General features: G+C 44.2%; 1 protein-coding gene across 7 annotated transcripts in view; it reads left to right on the top strand.

The window, feature by feature from the left end:
• Window positions 1-19614, top strand: part of ptprfa (protein tyrosine phosphatase receptor type Fa) — a 40975-nt gene extending 21361 nt beyond the window's left edge. For 2 of the 7 annotated variants that reach the window (XM_086088579.1, XM_086088576.1), the window contains 27 exons: window positions 214-483; window positions 585-1166; window positions 1578-1714; window positions 2206-2350; window positions 3130-3432; window positions 4092-4285; window positions 7375-7492; window positions 7753-8334; window positions 9172-9269; window positions 9343-9599; window positions 9687-9765; window positions 10664-10873; window positions 11031-11194; window positions 12184-12296; window positions 12445-12477; window positions 12890-12987; window positions 13846-13969; window positions 14043-14218; window positions 14278-14397; window positions 15608-15762; window positions 15979-16264; window positions 16741-16919; window positions 17003-17129; window positions 17302-17427; window positions 17511-17665; window positions 18422-18557; window positions 18794-19614. In XM_086088579.1, coding sequence (XP_085944705.1) covers window positions 214-483; window positions 585-1166; window positions 1578-1714; window positions 2206-2350; window positions 3130-3432; window positions 4092-4285; window positions 7375-7492; window positions 7753-8334; window positions 9172-9269; window positions 9343-9599; window positions 9687-9765; window positions 10664-10873; window positions 11031-11194; window positions 12184-12296; window positions 12445-12477; window positions 12890-12987; window positions 13846-13969; window positions 14043-14218; window positions 14278-14397; window positions 15608-15762; window positions 15979-16264; window positions 16741-16919; window positions 17003-17129; window positions 17302-17427; window positions 17511-17665; window positions 18422-18557; window positions 18794-18862 — 5036 coding nt within the window. In that variant the 3' untranslated portion in view covers window positions 18863-19614. Of the gene's footprint in view, window positions 1-213; window positions 484-584; window positions 1167-1577; window positions 1715-2205; window positions 2351-3129; window positions 3433-4091; window positions 4286-7374; window positions 7493-7752; window positions 8335-9171; window positions 9270-9342; window positions 9600-9686; window positions 9766-10663; window positions 10874-11030; window positions 11195-12183; window positions 12297-12444; window positions 12478-12889; window positions 12988-13845; window positions 13970-14042; window positions 14219-14277; window positions 14398-15607; window positions 15763-15978; window positions 16265-16740; window positions 16920-17002; window positions 17130-17301; window positions 17428-17510; window positions 17666-18421; window positions 18569-18793 lie in introns of all 7 variants that reach the window. The other 5 variants (XM_086088578.1, XM_086088574.1, XM_086088577.1 and 2 more) reach the window with 5 other exon arrangements.
• Window positions 19615-19790: the final 176 nt, after the last annotated feature.

The raw sequence follows: 19790 nt of genomic DNA, 5'->3' as shown, positions 1-19790 counted from the left end.
GCTGTGTTTTCCGTTGAGTCCACTAATTCACCAAAGAACTCATTGGATGAGGGTCAATCGAGATCTTGTATATGCAATTTCTGATTCAATATAAAGATTCAAGTCGATTAATCAGAGTGATATAAAACTCAAGGCCCATCTTCCGTGCTGATGTCCGTTTCTCTAAGCACCCTCCCCTGATGCCACGTCTCGTCCTCCATCCTCCCCATGCAGTTCGTCGCGTGCCACCCCGTTTCTCCATTCCGCCGTCCCACCACGAGGTGATGCCCGGCGGCAGCGTGAACCTGACGTGCGTGGCGGTGGGCGCCCCCATGCCCTACGTCAAGTGGATGAGCGGTGAGACTGAGCTGACCCGCGAGGAGGAGATGCCCATCGGACGCAACGTTCTGGAACTGGCTAACATCCGCCAGTCGGCCAACTTCACCTGCGTGGCCATTTCCTCGCTGGGTGTGATCCAGACCACGGCGCAGATCACTGTCAAAGGTTAAAAAAAACAACAATATTTGTTCAATGCGAGTTTTGGGATTATTTTCCACCAAATGGGTGCTACTATTTTCCATTTAATTCTCTGTGACCCCCCCCAGCCCTGCCCAAACCCCCCACCTCCCTGATGGTGACTGAGACCACCGCCACCAGCGTCACCCTAACGTGGGACTCGGGCACCTCGGAGCCCGTGTCCTACTACGTGATCCAGTACCGAGCTAAGGCATCAGACAACGGCTTCCAGGAGGTGGACGGCGTGGCCACCACTCGCTACAGCATCGGCGGTCTCAGCCCCTTCTCCCAATACGAATTCCGGGTGATGGCGGTCAACAACGTGGGCCGGGGGCCGCCCGGGGCCCTTGTGGACACACGCACCAGCGAGCAGGCGCCTTCCTCGCCTCCTCTTCACGTCCAGGCCCGGATGCTGAGTCCCAACACCGTGCTGGTCCAATGGGAGCCCCCCGAGGAGGCCAACGGGCAGGTTCGAGGATACCGGGTCTACTACAGTGCCGATCCCCAGGAGCCGCTCGGCGCCTGGAACAAACACAACACGGATGACAGTCAGCTGACCACCGTGGCCGGACTCGTCCCGGATGCCACCTACGCATTCAGGGTGCTCGCCTTCACCTCAGTGGGGGATGGACCCCCGTCTAACGTCCTGCTCATCAAGATGCAGCAAGGAGGTGCGTGCATCCAAATATTTTCAATCGCCTACCATTCCGTATCATATTATCGTATCACATCCTACCATAATATACTAATTAATGACATAATAATTGATCAATTTAGTGCATACAACTCAAAATAGTCAATATCTAATATTTAAGTCATTATATTTATGAAATGTATTCTTACCCGATTGGGAACACCGTCATGGATCTTCAGGTGGCCCGAGGCAGTCACGTAGTGGCCCCGGTTTTGTAATATAGAAACAAAACAAAAACATTTACAACTACTGGGAGAAAAATGACTACACACTGCATGTGAAAGATAAAAGCCACCAACAAAGTCAAGGGATCTTCTCAGTTATTACTGAATTGGACCTTTTTACACCCTCATAAATCAAACACAGATTCTTCTTCATGCTTCTTCAGTTCCTGCTCAGCCTTCAGATTTGGAGGCCGAAGCCGAGCTGGACTCTCGCATCATGCTGTCGTGGCTATGGCCCGTCCAGGACCCGGTTGTCGGGTACGAGTTGCGCTACTGGGAGGCCAACGACCCTCAGGAGAAGGTAGATGGACTTTGGATTCATCTTTACCATTTTGATCAGGGCTGGGCAAGGGCAAATTTGTATGTGATTATTTGACGTGGACTCAGCAGAATCGGCAGAAATGATTCAGTACACACTTACCTTCGTGGTTGATGCACTTTCTTTTTCAACGTAGCATTACAACAGTCAATTTTTAACAAAATGGGCCTACTCAAATGTATCTTATCTAGCATAATATTTTCACTTGTTATTGTCTAAAAAAAAAAACATCCAGACTTTCAATCTTGAGGCAACATAATGCTGCATGGCTGCCGCGTTTACTCAAATTTACAATTTTATTTTATAAACATTTATTTCTTTATCTACAAATGAGCTAGCCCCATTTATAAAAAAATAAAATATAAAATAAAATAAAAACTGGCCCTTGAGCACCAAAGTTTGCCCAGCCCTGAATTGGAAGAAGATCCAAGATGGTTGACATTTGATGAACCATGCTGATTGTGCTCTGGCAGCACAGCGTGACCTTTGAACCCACTGGATCATACGCCGTGGATGATTTGAAAGCCGACACCGTCTACGTCTTCACCCTGGCCGCCAGGTCTGAGATGGGCTTAGGAGTTTTCACGAGACCCGTCGAAGGCAGGACCGCCCGATCCAGTAAGTGAAAAATGTGTTTTCAGGATTGTGTGTGTGTGTGTGTGTGTGTGTGTGTGTGTTTGTGTGGGGGAGGGGGTCCTCTAAATTCATGTTCCGTTAGCATGATGCTAACTGATCCTAAATGACTCACTGACCAAAGATACGCTAGCAAAATTATCCAAGAGCCGTGCTAGGTTAGAATTCTGCTAGCCGGTCTCCTCAAGAGCAACACAAGGTGGCGAAAGGTTCCTCTGGATCTGTACTGGGTTAGTATGTTGCTAACTAGTATGTGGACTCTAAACACTCGCAGGACTTCCTGAGATTAAAAGACATGGGAGATTCTACAATACCAAAGACAAGGAGACATGTCAAGGTGACAACATGTTCCTCTGGATATTTGCTAGTTTAGCAAAATGCTAACTGGACTATAAACACTCGCTGTACTACCTAATTTGAAAGACAAGGGAGCAAAATGTTCCTTGGGCCCTGAAGATTTAAGAGAAGGGGGCAACATCCTTTGGATCTGTGCTAAGTTAGCACGGTGCAAACTGGTCCTCATTAAATCCTCACTGGACTCTTCAAGACAAAATACAAGATGCCATGTTCCTCTAGTGTCATGTTAGTTTAGTTCGCTGCTAGCTAGGCCTCACTACGCCCAACTTCGACCTGTACCGTCATCTCCAGTCAGTCCTCGCTCCCCCGCCACATTGTGTCTTTGTGCCATTTCACCATGTGTGCATACTTTTTGTGTGTTTTCATGTTGGCATTTTGTCTTCCATCTGCGTCTGTGTTCCCATCAGCCCCCTCGGTGCCCCCCCAGGACGTCCACTTGCTCAGCCTGAGCTCCACCAGCATCCAAGTGAGTTGGGCGCCACCACCCGCCACACCCTACGATGCTGCCGCCGCTGTCGCCGGCTACTCCCTCGCTTACTGCGCGCTGGACAGGGAGCGCCACCAGGTGTTGGGCATCAGTGCTGACGAGCGTAGCTTCGTGCTGGAGGGTCTGGAAAAGTGGACGGAATATTCCGTGTGGGTGCGAGTGGTCACCGACGTCGGGCCCGGACCGGAGAGTCCGCCGGCCCACGTTAGGACGCAGGAGGACGGTACGTGGATGGGAAGACATCGCCGGGAATTTCAAAGGCCTTCTTTCATCCTCCTTGGAAGAACATTTGTGTTTTTGTCTAATCGTTTTCCATGAAAATTTGCAGAGATGCTGATGTTTAGTTTGTTATTTCCGTTTAATATTATTTACCGTAGTTATTAGTCATTCTTAATTTAAACACATTTATTATGCTGCTAAAAAATCAAAATGATTTGTTATATTTTGGAGCTTAATTAAATATGCATTATTTTACTTACCACATTTTCCAATGATAAAAACCATCCTGTTGTTTTTATGGACTATATGCCACGGAGGAGGCGGGACTTTCGACTTCCTTGTTTTCACCCATCAACTGTGTTTCCGTTTCCGGTTTGCGACGTGTGGGCCGCGTCCCAGTACTTGTGCTTCCGTCTTTGTGCCCCTCGGTTGCGCGTTCCCGTCGACGGGTGCGAGGCTGCGAGTGTGTAGTGTCTGTCTCAGTGTCCGAAGCATTTCAGATAGCCGAGACGCCCTCTCGTGCGGTTGTGTGTGTGTGTGTGTGTGGGGGGGGGGGGGGGGGGGGGTGCGAGTGTTGGAACACGGCTGCTGGCCTAAAATGGCGCTGATGTGTAAAAGTCGGAAGTCCGTGGCATCTACCTGATTGTTGTTGTATGTGTTTAGTGCCTGGAGCACCACCCAGAAAGGTGGAGGCGGACGCCGTCAACGCCACGGCGGTACGTGTGAGCTGGAAGCCGCCGTTGACCATCAAGCAGAATGGCCACGTCCGAGGCTACCAGATCATCTACTCCAGAATGGAGAGAGGCGAGCCTCACGGGCAGCCCCTCATCGTGGACGTTGCCCACCCCGACGCTCAGGTACTCGCTTGTTTTCAAATTCAAACTCACAAACAATCAGTGTCCTAATACTTTTTGTCCACATTTATATACAAATTCAAATATTTCCAAATGTATTTGATGAGGTCACATGTAAAGTCATATCTCTCCATTTTTTTGTAAATTGGTTTTACTTTGTTCTAATATATATATTTTTTTTAATAATCTAACTTTGAAATCAAGAAAATGGGACACCTTCCTACTTCTTGTCCCAATACTTACACGTACATCAATAGTGAAGTTTGGACAAAAATATTGGGACACCTACAGGAATTGAAGAAATTGTGGGGCTTGGACAAAATAATCTTTTTAGAAAGAAAAAAGAAAAAAAAATTGGTACACCCTCCTACTTCCTGTGGATGTTACAACACTTGAAGTTTTTGAAACACCCGCAAGAAGTAAAAAGAAAAAAAAAGGTGCAGTATACATAAGTATTGGGACAGGAAGAAAATCCGGTCAAAATGTCACCCATCAACATGGACAAAAGTATTAGGACACTTAGAAAATGTGGAGCCTTGGAGAAAATGTCGAGTTTGGGCAGAAGTATCAGAACACAGGAAGAGGAAAATGAAGACAATGTGGACAAGAGTATTGGGACAGGAAGTTGAAAGCGAAGAAAAAGTGGACAAAAGTATTGGGACACTTAAAAGGAGTGAAATGTGAAGTTATGACAAAAGTATTGAGACACCTACGGGAAGTGGAAAGTGCACAAAAATTGGACCAAAAACAAACAAATATGATGTTCCTTCAAAAGGGTTGAGAAAGGACCGAAAATGTGGGCACAAATATTGAGACAGCTACAGGACATAAAAAGTGAAAAAATGTGGAGTTCATCCAACAGTATTGGGACATTTATAGGGAGTAGAAAAGTGGAATAAAGCATAAACATATTAAACATATTCTAAATATGCACATAAGGAGACACAATTAGTCTCCTGTTGTCTACCCCCTTTGGGGCAAGTGCAAGTATTGGACATAAATCTTGCCCTGCTGTCATAAAACCCACGCAAGCCAAACAAAACAAGAAGAAAAGAAAAGAAAGCAAAGACGCTCCATCAAGTCACACCAAGAAAAGTCACCCTGGAAACAAACCGTGTGCAAAACAAGGAGATTAACTCGGACTTTCCCACTCTCCTTTTTCTTTTTTGGCAAAGCGGATAAGAATCAGCCTGCATGAGGGAAATGGAACGTGGCCTGAGGGTGCCAGGAGGATGAGGTTGAGGAAGAGTGCGACACGCACAGACGTGCCCACGCGCACCCGAACAATCTGAATCATCTCATTTTTTTGTCTGTGGACACGCACTGCGTCTCTTCTGAGACGTCCTCGTTGAAAACAAATAGGATGATTACAGAAAACATTCAGGAAATCATCTAATCCTTATACAGTGTGGAATATCACACCTGGAATTTCCCTAAGGATTCATAAAGTGGAATCATAAAATACAGTGTCTGTCTGTCTGTCTGTCTATCTATCTATCTATCGTGCCTTAATTTTTCATAATAAAAATCATAACATTCTAAAATTCCGATAAATATTTTGTTGTTTTTATGACAAAATTGTCAAATTATCAATCACAAAAAAATAGGGGTTAAAAAAAAATACCATAAGGAAAAAAATCTTAATTTTACGATAAAAGCAATATTACAATTGATTGAACAAGGTAAATTGTATAATATGAAAATAAAGTCTACCCAACACCCCCCACCCCCACCAAACCCCCCACCCCTCAAAAGTTGTGTCCTCACGTTTGACTCGAACCCGTTCACGTTATCTCAGCAGCTTTTGTGTCGACATGCTGGGTGCGATGCTTTGGTCACGTGACCTGTTTGTTTTGTTTTGGGGAACTCAGGCGAGCAGCTTGATGGCGACCAATCTTATCTGATCACTCCACGCAGCGTTGAAAGGTCACGCAGTCAATCGTGACTTGGATTCCATATGTCTGTATATTTGACTGAGCTGTAGTCGTCATTGGGTGGTATACTCGGATTGGCTGGGAATGTCTCTGGAATGGAGCGGCCCATCCAGAGTCCAGAGCATTTCTAGAAATGTGTGCCAGCCAACCTGATGGCGCTTGAGAGGAGCTGAAAAGATGAAATGGGCCAAACTAAGTGTGCCAAGCTTGTGGCTTAGGTTTTTATCCTTAATAAATCTGCCAACATTTCCCCAAAACATTTTTCACGTTGTCAATATGGGAGGTTGTTATGTCTAGATTATTGAAGAAAAAAATAATACTAATGTATTCCATTTTAGAATAATGCTGTAAAGGGAAGTTTGCTCATATTGTTGTGTGCTAATGTTTATTAGCATTTTTGGCTCAGGTGTGGCTGCACTGTAATCCGAGTGAATGCGGTGCGTGTTGTGTAAGGTGAAGTGGAAATTGCACGTTGCCTCCGATCAGCGTCATTGTCAACATCAGCACAGCCAGGGGGCGCCGCTAAACTTATCAGGCTGAGGCCGTGAGACAGGTCCCCGGAGAGACACCCACGGCAGCCGCACGGCTTGCATCGGAACGCCTCGGATTTCGCGGCTGGCCGGGATGAGACGGGAAAGCTGCAAATCGGCTGCGACGCTCCTCCGGGTGAACAAAACAAAACACCGGCCGAGACCACCGGCAGAACGTTCTGCTCCAACGCCGGCTGCCATCTTACTGTGACCTCACCTGCCTCCTCTTTCAACACACCTGCATTCACTGGACCTCTACAAACAAAAAATTACTTTTTTTTTTTTCATTCTTTTTTTAACCTTTACGTTTTCAGTGTGATGTCGTTCACCTGTCTGGTGGATAAACAGCTCTTCTGGCATTTCCTCCATTTTGAATTCCTGGTGGTGTCCAGTGATGTTTTTAATTGATTTAAAAGAATTATGATTATGATTACATTATTGATACCGCTTATCGGCTGATTCCTTCTCTTAGCAATTCTAATCAGATAAGTAAAACAATTAGTGCTGCAAATTGCGTATTCAACTTAGTTCTCAAGGTTAGCTCTTTTAAAGCAAACATTTCTCGTAAGAATAAAAAAACAAAACTGAGAACCAGTTCTCAAAGAGTTTTTGATCCCTTTCCCAACAGGAAGCCATCTTGACGGGCCTGCTGCCGGAGACTACCTACTCGCTGACGGTGGCGGCGTACACCACCAAGGGAGATGGCGCCCACAGCAAGGCCCGGCTGGTCACCACCACGGGGGCAGGTGCGTTAGCAAAAGTCGGGGCGTTAGTAAAGAAACCCTGCAGAGCCATTGAGAAAAGTATCAAAAATCTTTAAAAAACAACAAAAAACAACAACTTTGGGTGTATATTTGGTAGCACAGCCCCCAAAATAGCAAGTTTTTGTTTCGGTTTAATTTCAGGTCAGTAGTCACTCACTTATCCTGATTGTTTACAAACATGTAAACATCTTATCATTATATTGAGGGTCATCCAACGTCACTATCTTATTTTGTGTTTACAGTTCCCGGCAAGCCCACCATGATGATCAGCACTACCATCGGCAACACGGCGCTGATCCAATGGCAGCCGCCCAAGGAGATGGTGGGCGAGCACATGGGCTACCGGCTGCAGTACAAGCGGGCCGAGGAGGACGCCTTCGCCGTCAGAGACTTCCACAAGACCGACGACCACTTCACCGTCACCGGCCTCCACAAAGGGGCCGCCTATATCTTCAAACTGTGCGCCAAGAACCGAGCGGGCAGCGGCGAAGAGTACGTGAAGGAGATCAACACCCCCGAGGACACGCCCGCCAGTTACCCTCTCAACCTGAGCGTGGTGGGCCTGACCGCCACTTCCACCCGGCTGGCATGGGAGCCGCCCCCGTTGGCCGAGCGCAACGGGAAGATCGTCAAGTACGTGGTGGTTTACCGTGACATCAACAGCCAGAACGAGAGCTCCGACGCCACCGCGGAAACGCACATGAGCCTGAACGGCCTGCGGCCTGACACCACCTACGACATCCGCGTGCAGGCCTTCACCGCAAAGGGCGGCGGACCGCTCAGCCCCAGCATTCAGAGCAGGACCATGTCCACCGCAATGCCAGGTCGGCACAACTTAACCCTCACACTGTTCGACCTTACAATGGAGATCTTGACATGGTTTTTGTCTTGGTTGTGACTTGGTAACTGAATGGTTCTTGACTAGGTTCCTGACTGTGTTTGGCTTAATTCTTAACTGGTTCTTGACTTGGCTCTGACCTGGTTTTTGATTGGATTTTTATCTGGTTCTTGACTAGATTTTGACTGGGTACGTGACTGTTTTTTGACTTTTTTCTTAACGTGGTTCTTGACTTGATTCTTGACTGGCACTTTTTGACTTTGGTATAGACTGGTACTTGACTGGTTTGTGACCTGGTTCTTCACTGGATTTTTGACTAGTTCTTGACTAGGTTCGTGACTGGTTTGTGACCTGGTTCTTGATTGGATTTTTACCTGGTTCTTGACTGGATTTTGACTGGGTATGTGACTGGTTTTTGACTTGGTTCTTGACTTGGTTCTTGACTGGCACTTTTTGACTTGATCTTTGACAGGGTTCTTGACTTATTAAATTCCTGGTTCTTGATTGAGTACTTGAATGATCAGGTTTGATTGGGTTTTAATCTGGTTCTTGACTGGTTCTTAACTTGACTTGACTTGCCCCATGACTCATTCTTGACTTCATGTTTAACTTGATTTTTGGCAGGTTCTTGACTGGGTTCTTGACTTGATTTTCGACCTGGTTTTTGACTGGTTCTCGACTAGGTTTGTGACTTGGTTCTTAGCTTGGTTTTTGACTTTGTTTTTGACCACACCCAGCCGCTGAAGTAACTGGAGCTAAGAAACAACAAAATGAACTTTTGTCAAATTAAAATAAATCATCAATCCTTCTGTTGTTCCCTCAGTATTCACCAAGAACTTTGGTGTGAAGGCAGTGACGAAAACGTCCGTGCTGCTGACCTGGGACGTTCCTGAGATCTTCGAGTCCGAGGTGCCCCTTAAGGTAGGAAGTCTCCAATCGAAGTATAGTAGCGGCAGCAATGTCATCATCGCGGCGATGCCATCATCTCCGGCAGATCCTCTACAACCAGCAGAGCGTGGAGGTGCGCGGCGAACTCAAGAGGAAGCTCATCACACAGCTCACACCCGACACCGAATACTCCTTTGTGCTAATGAGCCGCGGGAACAGCGCCGGCGGCCTGCAACAGCAGGTCTCCATTCGGACCGCTCCTGACCTGCTCCTGAACAAACCTTCAGAGTATCCGCAGGACATGGAGGAGGGCGGGAAAGTCATGCTGCGGCTGCCTCGGGTTCCGTCGGAAACCCCGTTCAGGTGTGTGCTGTCCTGAATATTCAACATGTTCAGATATTTTCATCTCCATCGCTAAGGTACATTATGACGTACGTTACAAATGTACAGGTGGTTCTATGTTGTGGTGGTTCCGGTCACCCCAGCATCCCTGAGGTGGGAGAACCCTGAAGACATGGACCTCCAAGAGGTAAGTGTATGACCTGTGTCTTGTTTTAGCTCACTTGTCAAAACATGGTGAAGTACGGTGGCCCTAAAAGCACACAAAGGCTCAACATTTGATCTAAATATGGTAAGACTAATGTTGTAACAAATGGCAACCAAAACAATGCCACTTGAGCTTGGTGGAGGTTAAAAAAAAAAAAAGCTAAGGTAACTAGCATATGTTGCTAGATAGATTTAGACATTGGACAAAAACAAAACAGAGGAAAAGTAAATTAATTTAAGTATACTCTTGATAAGTTCAAACAATATAGACACTAACAAATGCTTATTATACACACCTTGTTTTACCTCAGTTGCCAAAAATAAGATGAAGTACGGGGTTCTTTAAAGTGGAAGTCAACCTTAAACATTTATTGACAATATTTTGTTATATGTAACCTCACTAGTCATTTTTGGAATATGAATTATGAAGCAAAATCCAGCCATTTTTATCCATCTCAGGGTGCGGCCATTTTGCCACTTGCTGTCGACTGAAGATGACATCAATGTTGCTTAGGGCTCAGGCAGCAACCAATTAGAGCTCACCTGTTACTAAAGCTGCACTGTGATTGGTTGTTACATTGATGTCATCTTCAGTCGACAGCAAGTGGTAAAAATGGCCACCCCCTAAAATAGATAAAAAACGGCTGGATTTTGCTGCTTAACTCATATTCCACTAACGCAATATTAACCAAAATACCATATTTCGGCTGCATAGAACATATATTATTGTCAATACATTTTTTTGGGTGGGGGTGACTTCCCCTTTAAGCCTCATAAATTCTCATAACTTGTTCAATGAGACAATAAAAAAAAAAACTGTCGACATTGGATCCCATCAATCATGATAAAGTTTTTGTTTTGTTTTTTAATCTTTTGTATAGCTCCTGGAAGGGGAGGATGACGCCCGGAGGAAGAGGAGGCAACTCGAGAGCGACTTCTTGCGGCCGTACGTGGCGGCCAAGCTGGACTCGCTTCCTGAGGTGTTCACGCTGGGCGACGATCACGTGTACCACGACTTCCGCAACAAGGCGTTGCCAGGGCAACAGCAGTACCGATTCTTCGTGCTGGCCGAGTTGACGGACCGCGAGTCTGTAAGAGTCTCCATTGCAAAAAAAAAAGCACACAAAGAAAAGAATGCCGCAACTAGTGTGGCGAGAGAAAAAAGACAAGAACATAAACTGTTACATCGTCTTGCGTTTTTCCAGTTTTATGCTAAATGTTCACATTTGACGTCTGGCCCATTTGTAGCAGAGGACGCTGGCGGCCAGCCCGTTCTCGGACGCCATCCTGGTGAAGCTCCACAGCGGGATGGCGCGCCACTCCGAGGATCCCGAGATGCTTTGGGTGATGGGACCCGTGCTGGCCGTCATCCTCATCGTCATCATCGTCATCGCCATTCTACTATTCAAGAGGTCAGTGACACTGAATTGCACACGACTGCAGCGCTCCTCTTTTTGATATAAGTTAGCGTTTGCATTGAATGTCATGTTCTTGACCTTTGAACTCTTTCTCTGCCTGCTGCTTTTCTTCTCTCTATCTCTCTCTCTCTCTCTCTATCTCTCTCTCTCTCTCTCTCTCTCTCTCTCTCTCTCTCTCTCTCTCTGGATGCAGCAAACAGGAAAGGTGAGCGAGCGCTTTTTTTTTTAACAATCCCCTTGTACTCTTTTTACTACGGAACTTTATTTAGTGTTACTTTTGCAATGTCGCTTTTTTAATTTTATGTTAATAAATGCATCCTGATAAGATAGGCGGTATAGAAAATAGATTGGATTTATTCAATGGTATTTTATTCAATGCTTTATTTAATTTTTTTTACAAACTCTTTTCAAATTACTTTATTATTATTATTATTATTATTATTATTATTATTATTATTATTATTAATATTAATATTATTTATTATTATCATCATTCACTACTACTGTTTAAATGCGACGTTTATAATGTTACTTTACTCATTGCTACCTTATCAATGCATTTTTTTCAGTACTTCAATAATCAAACCTACATGATTCAATGTTAACCTTATTTATTCTGAATGCTGATATTCACCGCTGCTTTTCCGCTACCAATGATACTTTTTCAAAGTACATTATTGAATGTCATTTATTCAAAGCTACTTTTTAAACGCTACTTTCTCAATCACTATTCTTTCAATGCTTTATACTAAGCTATATTTTCAAATTTCATTATTCACTGATGCTTTTTCAATGCTACTTCATTCGAAGCTACTTTTCCGATGCTACTTTTTTAGTACTCGTAATTTCATGCAATACCACTTTTCCCAAGTACATTATCATTATCAGGTCCACTTTATTCAATACCACATTGTTCAGTGATATTCAAGTGCTACCTTTCCAATGCTACTTTATTCAATGCTCTGTTGGTCTTTTTCCACCAGGAAGCGAACGTCTCTGTCGTCCAAAGACGAGCATATGGCAGGCGTGAAGGACTCACTGCTGGCCCACTCGGCCGACCCCGTGGAGATGAGGAGGCTCAACTATCAGACGCAAGGCACGCACACATGCGAACGCACAAAAACACACGTTCACACTGTTGATTTTGATTGGCAAGCTATCGTGTGTGCAAAACACAAAATCCACACCTTACACCACTTCCAGTTCACTGAACCATTTGTGACGTTTTCTCCTCCTCCCAACAGGTGGCAGCACCCTCAGTTGTCCAACTACACCAAGTTAGTTGTCATTCGCCTCACCCAGAGCTGGCCCATGTGTCTCTAGGGACCTCAGCAAAGTTTAATTTTGATACTTTTGAGGTCAATATTTTGATTTATCTCTTATGATGAACAACATCTATGCCGTTGTGTCAAACGGAAGGCTTGAGGGCCATATTCGGCCCGCCACATACATTTTTGGGTCTATTAGATTTTTTCTTTTCATTTTGCAGAAAATCTGGACCAAAAATTTCCCTCATGTTTTACTGATATTACAAGCATGTTTTCCACCAAATTTCTCATCAGGGGTCCCTAGGCAGGTGCTTAATGAGCATATGCCTTGGGCCGGCTTTGCTTTAGTGTATGTATTTGTTTGGGTGTGTCTGTGTGAGCTCAAGTTTTTTCTTCACCTCGTTTGTGGTCTCTCCACTAGGAATGAGAGAACATCCTCCCATCGCCGCTTGCGACCTGGCCGACCACATCGATCGACTCAAGGCCAACGACGGCCTGCGCTTCTCGCAGGAGTACGAGGTAGTATGCACACACACTCGCATACACGCACTAATTGAAGTACAAATACGTCAAAATTTATTGACCAAATCTTATGCAACGCTCAAACAATTTTGGGAGTTTGAATGGTTTTGTATTTATATTAGGGGTGTCAGGCGATTAAAGTTTTTAATCTTAATTAAACGCATGACTTCAATAGTTAACTCACGATTAATCGGAAATTTTTAATTTCTTCTAAATGTACAATAAAAATATTTTTTTAAGTGGAAAATGTTTTTACATTAATATAAATATGGCTGCATATTTTAGTCATTAAAACAGTAATTTCATAATCATTCATAAAATTGTGTTAAAATTAAAAAGATGTCCTGTACTGTAAAAAAAACGAGTGTGATATTGATTTCTGTTGAGGTCACTTTTCTGCCACTAGGTGGCATAATTGCATTTGTAAGACAGCGACAGCTCAGTGCATTTTTCTTTTCACAAGAGCTGTCTAATCTTTAACATGAAGTAACTTGTGAAATTCTGCACATTTAAAAAAAATGTAAAATACAACTTGAACCCACAAGTATATGCATTATTAATTATTAAATGTATTACTGCTAAATTTTGACATGGACGTGCCTGCTGTGTTGCGAAAGGAATCCCCCAGTACAGGCTTTCCAAGTAAGGTCATTAATCGCACGTTAAAAAAAAGAGTGGTGTTAAAGGAACTTTAAATTAACTCAAAATGAACGCACTCATCTTGACACCCCTAATTTATATGTATGTGAATTGTTAGTATTGCAATATCACATTACGATTTTTATTGGCGTGAATCCAAATAACTTTTGGGATGGATACGTGTAATCAAGGCAACATTTACGTGTCTCCCTTCAGTCCGTTGACCCCGGTCAGCAATTCACATGGGAACATTCCAACATGGAGATCAACAAGCCAAAGAATCGCTACGCCAACGTCATCGCTTACGACCACACCAGAGTCCTCCTCACACCCGTGGACGGTGAGCACCAACCGACCTCTCGCTTTGCGGTTTTCGACCCTGCTGATTTGATTCCAATGCGGTCTCATGGCAGGAGTTCCCGGCAGCGACTACATCAACGCCAACTACGTGGACGGCTACAGGAAGCAGAACGCCTACATCGCCACGCAGGGACCGCTGCCCGACACCCTTGGAGACTTCTGGAGGCTCGTGTGGGAGCAGCGCACCTCAACTATCGTCATGATGACGCGCCTGGAGGAGAAGTCGCGGGTACGACTGCGATGAGGATTATGAGGAAGAGGAGGATGTTCATGTGTGTGTCTCTGCAGGTGAAGTGCGACCAATACTGGCCCAGCCGTGGTACTGAAACCTACGGCATGATCCAGGTGACCATGTTGGACACTGTGGAGTTGGCCACCTACAGCGTACGCACCTTTGCACTCTACAAGGTCAGGCTAGTGTATCATACTTATCATTAACTCAATCATATATAAAGTTATATACCACAAATGCATCCACATTAACTGCCATTGACGACTACTGACGTCAAAGATCCATTTTAACTGGACTGGAAGTGAATGAGTTAATGTCCAATTGTCCATACACCTCTAATGTAACATTTTTAATCTCATACACCTCTAATGTACCTCTATACATGTACCATATTTATATCATATTCATATACCACTAATGTAGTTTACAGTCATAATTTAACTCATTTGCTCCCAGAAACGTATAAATACGTTCTATTTGAAATGTTTTAAGTGTCTCAAAGACTTATTGATACGTTTTTAGAGCATACAGAAGGTTTGATGCAGCCTCTCAACTGCACAAAACGGTTGAAGCAATGGTAGTTATTACAAAAGAGGCCAGCAGGTGGCAGCAGAGTAGAAGAGATCAACCAGGGCCATGTTGCAAACAAGCTGATTTCCCACATTTCTAAGCAGATTTGTGAATAATGATGAAACAGCTATATTCTAATGCTAATTGCTGCAAAACGGAAACATAGAAATCTACTTTTTTTCCTGATGAAAGAAGAGTTTCTAATCTTTCTTTTCCATGTTCCATGTTTTTATAGCAATAGAACACAATATTCTGTGGGCCTTGAAAAATCAGTCAAAATCCAGTAAAACAGCCGGGAGCAAAGGGGATTGCTTCAGTGAAAATGGCTGGGATTGAATGAGTTAATGTATACACCTTTACGTACCACATTGTCATACATCTTTTATGCACCATATTTACATCATATTTAGTGTTTATACAATGTAGCAATTTTACAACATATATAATTTCTATACACCCCTAATATACCAATATTACATTAACGTATTTTATTTACATTATTAATTTACATCACATTTATTGTATACACCCTTATGTACCACATTAACCTGTAATGTACCTATTTTACATCATACTTAGTGTCCAGACACCACATTTCTATGCATCTCATTGTACATCACATTAAATGCAATATTGTTGTACGCAAGGACCTGTACTTTTAAGGGAGGGGAGAGAGTTATACATCAAAAAGAGTGGATGATGAACATGAACGGGTTGAAAGGGAGTAGCTTGCATTTACGTCACGTTTAATGTCGATATAGCACCGCTTGCGTCGCATGTACATCATATTTGATGTATGTGTCATGTTTGCTCTAGAACGGTTCGAGCGAGAGGAGGGAGGTGCGGCAGTTCCAGTTCATGGCCTGGCCCGACCACGGCGTGCCTGAATATCCCACCCCCACGCTGGCCTTCCTGCGCAGGGTCAAAGCCTGTAATCCCCCTGACGCCGGACCCATGGTGGTCCACTGCAGGTAAACACGCGAGAAAGCACAATTGCGTAATATTGTTTAATAGCATCATATGCTAGCATCACAGCGTTGTGTAGTTTTTCCTGGTTCTCGACTTAATAATCTCGTGGACGGGAGTCAATCAGACCACAACACAAGCACCAAAACACTACAACATTGTGTGATGTCATAATTTGGCATGCTAGCTTAGCCTGATAGCATGTGTTGACACGTTTCTAGCGCGGGGGTCGGCCGCACGGGCTGCTTCATGGTGATCGACGCCATGCTGGAGCGCATGAAGCACGAGCACTCGGTGGACGTGTACGGACACGTTACCTGCATGAGGGCCCAAAGGAACTACATGGTCCAGACTGAAGACCAATACGTCTTCATCCACGAGGCCCTGCTGGAGGCCGCCGTGTGCGGAAACACAGAGGTGGCAGCCCGAAACCTCTACGCGCACATACACAAGCTCAGCCACGTGCCACCTGGGGAGACCGTCACCGCCATGGAGCTGGAGTTTAAGGTCAGTATTGGTTGAAATTTGGACGGAATTTTACCAACAGTGAGCACTGTGATGCATCTTAAAGGTTTTCGGGAGGTGTATCTAATGAATCGGGCTAATCAGTTTTCCGATGTTAAATATGATATTTTATACAATATCGTCGCTGCTATGTGAACATTTATGTCTATTTTTTTAAAACGTTTTTGTTATGTCTGCATTCAGTTTAATCCCCAAAACTTTTTTTTAAAGAAAAAAATGGACATAAGTGTTTTTCACATAGCAGCGACGATATATTATTCATATATGTATTATATAAAATGTTAATGCGTGCTAAGTAAATCATAAACAAGCAAAATGTTCCAAAATGTGGACCCTAAATAATATTCGTCTGCGTAATATGTTTATATCAATAAATGTGTTTTCTTTCATTTAATTATTTTCACATACCCAGCTAAGCCACCAAATGTATGCATGTGTATGTCTGTGTGTGTATGCAGAAGTTGGCCAACTCCAAAGCACATACCTCGCGTTTCATCAGTGCCAACCTGCCGTGCAACAAGTTCAAGAACCGCCTGGTGAACATCATGCCTTTCGAGTCGAGCCGCGTGTCTCTGCAGCCCATCAGAGGCGTGGAAGGCTCCGACTACATCAACGCCAGCTTCATCGACGGATACAGGCCAGTCCGCTCGTCCTGCGTGTCTACAGTGCCCCCCGGTGGCACTCGGCTGTAACTGGCCGGCTTTGCGTTTGCTTCACCAGGATGCAGAGAGCCTACCTCGCCTCCCAGGGCCCCTTGGCGGAAACCACGGAGGACTTCTGGAGGATGCTGTGGGAACACAACTCCACCATTGTTGTCATGCTCACCAAACTGCGCGAGATGGGACGGGTAAAACATAAATGGAGGACATTTGAAATGTAGTGCAACGTAAACTAGATTGGGTTCAATGGTTCTTTTTACCCATTTTAGAGCTGTAATTTTAATACGGTGATGCCACAATATTTTTGCTCACAGTTATCATAGCGTCAGAATCTAATATCAGCCCATGCCTCCAATGCAGGAAAAGTGCCATCAGTACTGGCCCGCTGAGCGCTCAGCCCGTTACCAGTACTTTGTAGTGGACCCCATGGCCGAGTACAACATGCCGCAGTACATCCTAAGGGAGTTCAAAGTGACTGACGCCAGGGTAGGTGGCGACCAATCGTTTGCCATCATTGCACTAGCCGCACCGTAGCCGTAAGTCGGAATTGACCCTTGTTTGTTTGACAGGATGGCCAGTCAAGGACTATCAGGCAGTTTCAGTTCAGCGACTGGCCCGAGCAGGGAGTTCCTAAAAACGGAGAAGGCTTCATCGACTTCATCGGACAAGTCCACAAAACCAAGGAACAATTCGGCCAAGACGGACCCATCACTGTGCACTGCAGGTGAGCGCTCCATGGACATCCATCGCGACATTAAGGGACACTTAACTTGGTTAGATAGTTAGTCAGTTGGTCAGTCATTTTAGATCATTGGTTAGTCAGTCAGTCTGTCTGTCTGTCAATCAGTCTGTTAGTCATTTTGTCTACTAGTCAGCTAGTTCGTAATTTTGTTTTGTCAGTCATTTTGTCTATTAGTCATTTAGTTTGTTAGTGAGTCAGGCAAGCAGTTAATTGGTCGGCTAGTTAGTCATTTTGTCTGCTAGTCAGTTAGTTAGTCAGTGAATTAATTAGTCAGCTTGTTATTCAATAATTTCAATTAGTTAGTTAGTTAGTATGGTTGTTTTCAAGTGCTACATAAATAAAGTTGAGTATAGTTAGTGAGTTAGTCAGCTAATTAGTCCGTTAGCTAGCTATTTAGAATGTGACTGACTATGTAGGTAGTCAGTTATTCAGTCAGTCACTTAGTCATTTTAGTTGCTTACATAGTAAATTATTTAAATAATAATAATAATAAATAATAGTTTTACCTTTATTTTGTTTTACTTGTATTTTTTATTTGATTGGTTTTTTTAATCAGTCAAGCACTTTTTGTCTGTGAAAGGTATAAATAAAAATTACTTACTTACTTGGTTAGTAGTCTAGTCTGGTTATACAGTTGGTAAGTTAGTCAGCCAAACATTTTGTTAGCTAGTCAGTCAGTCAGTTAGTTAGTAGCTGGCCTGTGATTGGTTGCACTAATACTGTGTGCCCGACCACCAGCGCCGGTGTGGGGCGCAGCGGCGTGTTTATCACGCTGAGCATCGTCCTGGAGAGGATGAGGTACGAGGGCGCCGTCGACATCTTCCACACGGTCAAGACCCTCAGGACTCAGCGGCCGGCCATGGTGCAGACCGAGGTAACCTTTGTGTACTCGTTCCCTACTCCCCAATCACTAAAAAGAGGCTGCTGTATATTGTACTGGACTACAGTTGACTAAAAAGTCCACAAAAAAAGTAGTAGTGAGCAGGAAAAGCTAATTCTGTTGGCTCAGTAAGGTGCAGTAAAATGTGTAGCTATGAGTAAACTTCAACTTAGACTGGCAGTGAACAACTTGAAGCCTTTTGACTTATTGATTATGTTTGATGTCTTCAGGACCAGTACCAGCTGTGCTACCGGGCCGCCCTGGAGTACCTGGGAAGCTTTGATCACTATGCAACATAACAGCACATTGACAAGCAGCTGACTTTGCTCCAAGCACGATCAGGTGACTGCCAATCGGGGAAGGATGGGGGACTGACTCCCGACTCTCGGCGAACCCTCCCGGGCCCCTGAACACCCGTTGCCCCTTCGTTGCTCCTGTACAAATGATTTTCTATCACGTCTTAATCTTTTCACTTTCTATAAGCACTGCTGAGGACATGTCTTTTTCAACACGCTCCCACATATTATGATCATGATTATTGTTATTATTATTAAAACTCACCTGCTGCTACTTTGTTTTTCTACCATAGACATGATGATACTCTAATGTTACTTTTATTTCGAGGGGACAGGTGAGGGGGCTCCTAACTTTTTGACCATGGAGCACTTCAAACAAACGGATCAAACACAAACTTTATGGCTCCGAAAATGTTCAACAGGATGTTGAGCCACTGCGGTTGCACTTCCTGTTACTTGCACGTGAGCCGTGGCTGAGTCGACAAGGAGCATGCCCTGAGATATTGGGATTTTGGAAAGATATAATAATAAAACAGAGGATATGTGTCACTCCAAAGATGAGAAAATATAGTTTGTGTGGCTTAGAGATTTTTTGGGGGTGGGTGGACAAATGGAAGTGCTTCAGTCATCTGTGGATGAGGCAAGATACATAAAGTTCAATAAATCTCTACATATTTTATGTTGTCTCGCATATGTGATCTCCTCTCTATTTTTAAATAAAAAATGATGCAAATAAAAGGACTTGAAAACCTTGAGGCTCCTCATTCCATTTCATTTTTATTTACTTCCATTTTTATTTGTCGGTGCCTAAATGCACTGACCATTGCATAGGACGCTATACGTACAATACTGTGCTGTATATCATTATTATTTATGATCGTAGTCATAGCCTGCACATACCTGTGTTGGGACTCACATGCAGAGGTCAAAT

Source organism: Leptonotus elevatus, chromosome 11 (genome assembly GCF_054856555.1).
Source record: "Leptonotus elevatus isolate MCC_2025b chromosome 11, RoL_Lele_1.0, whole genome shotgun sequence".
Taxonomy (NCBI): domain Eukaryota; kingdom Metazoa; phylum Chordata; class Actinopteri; order Syngnathiformes; family Syngnathidae; genus Leptonotus; species Leptonotus elevatus.
This window is presented reverse-complemented; position numbering and strand designations above follow the sequence as displayed.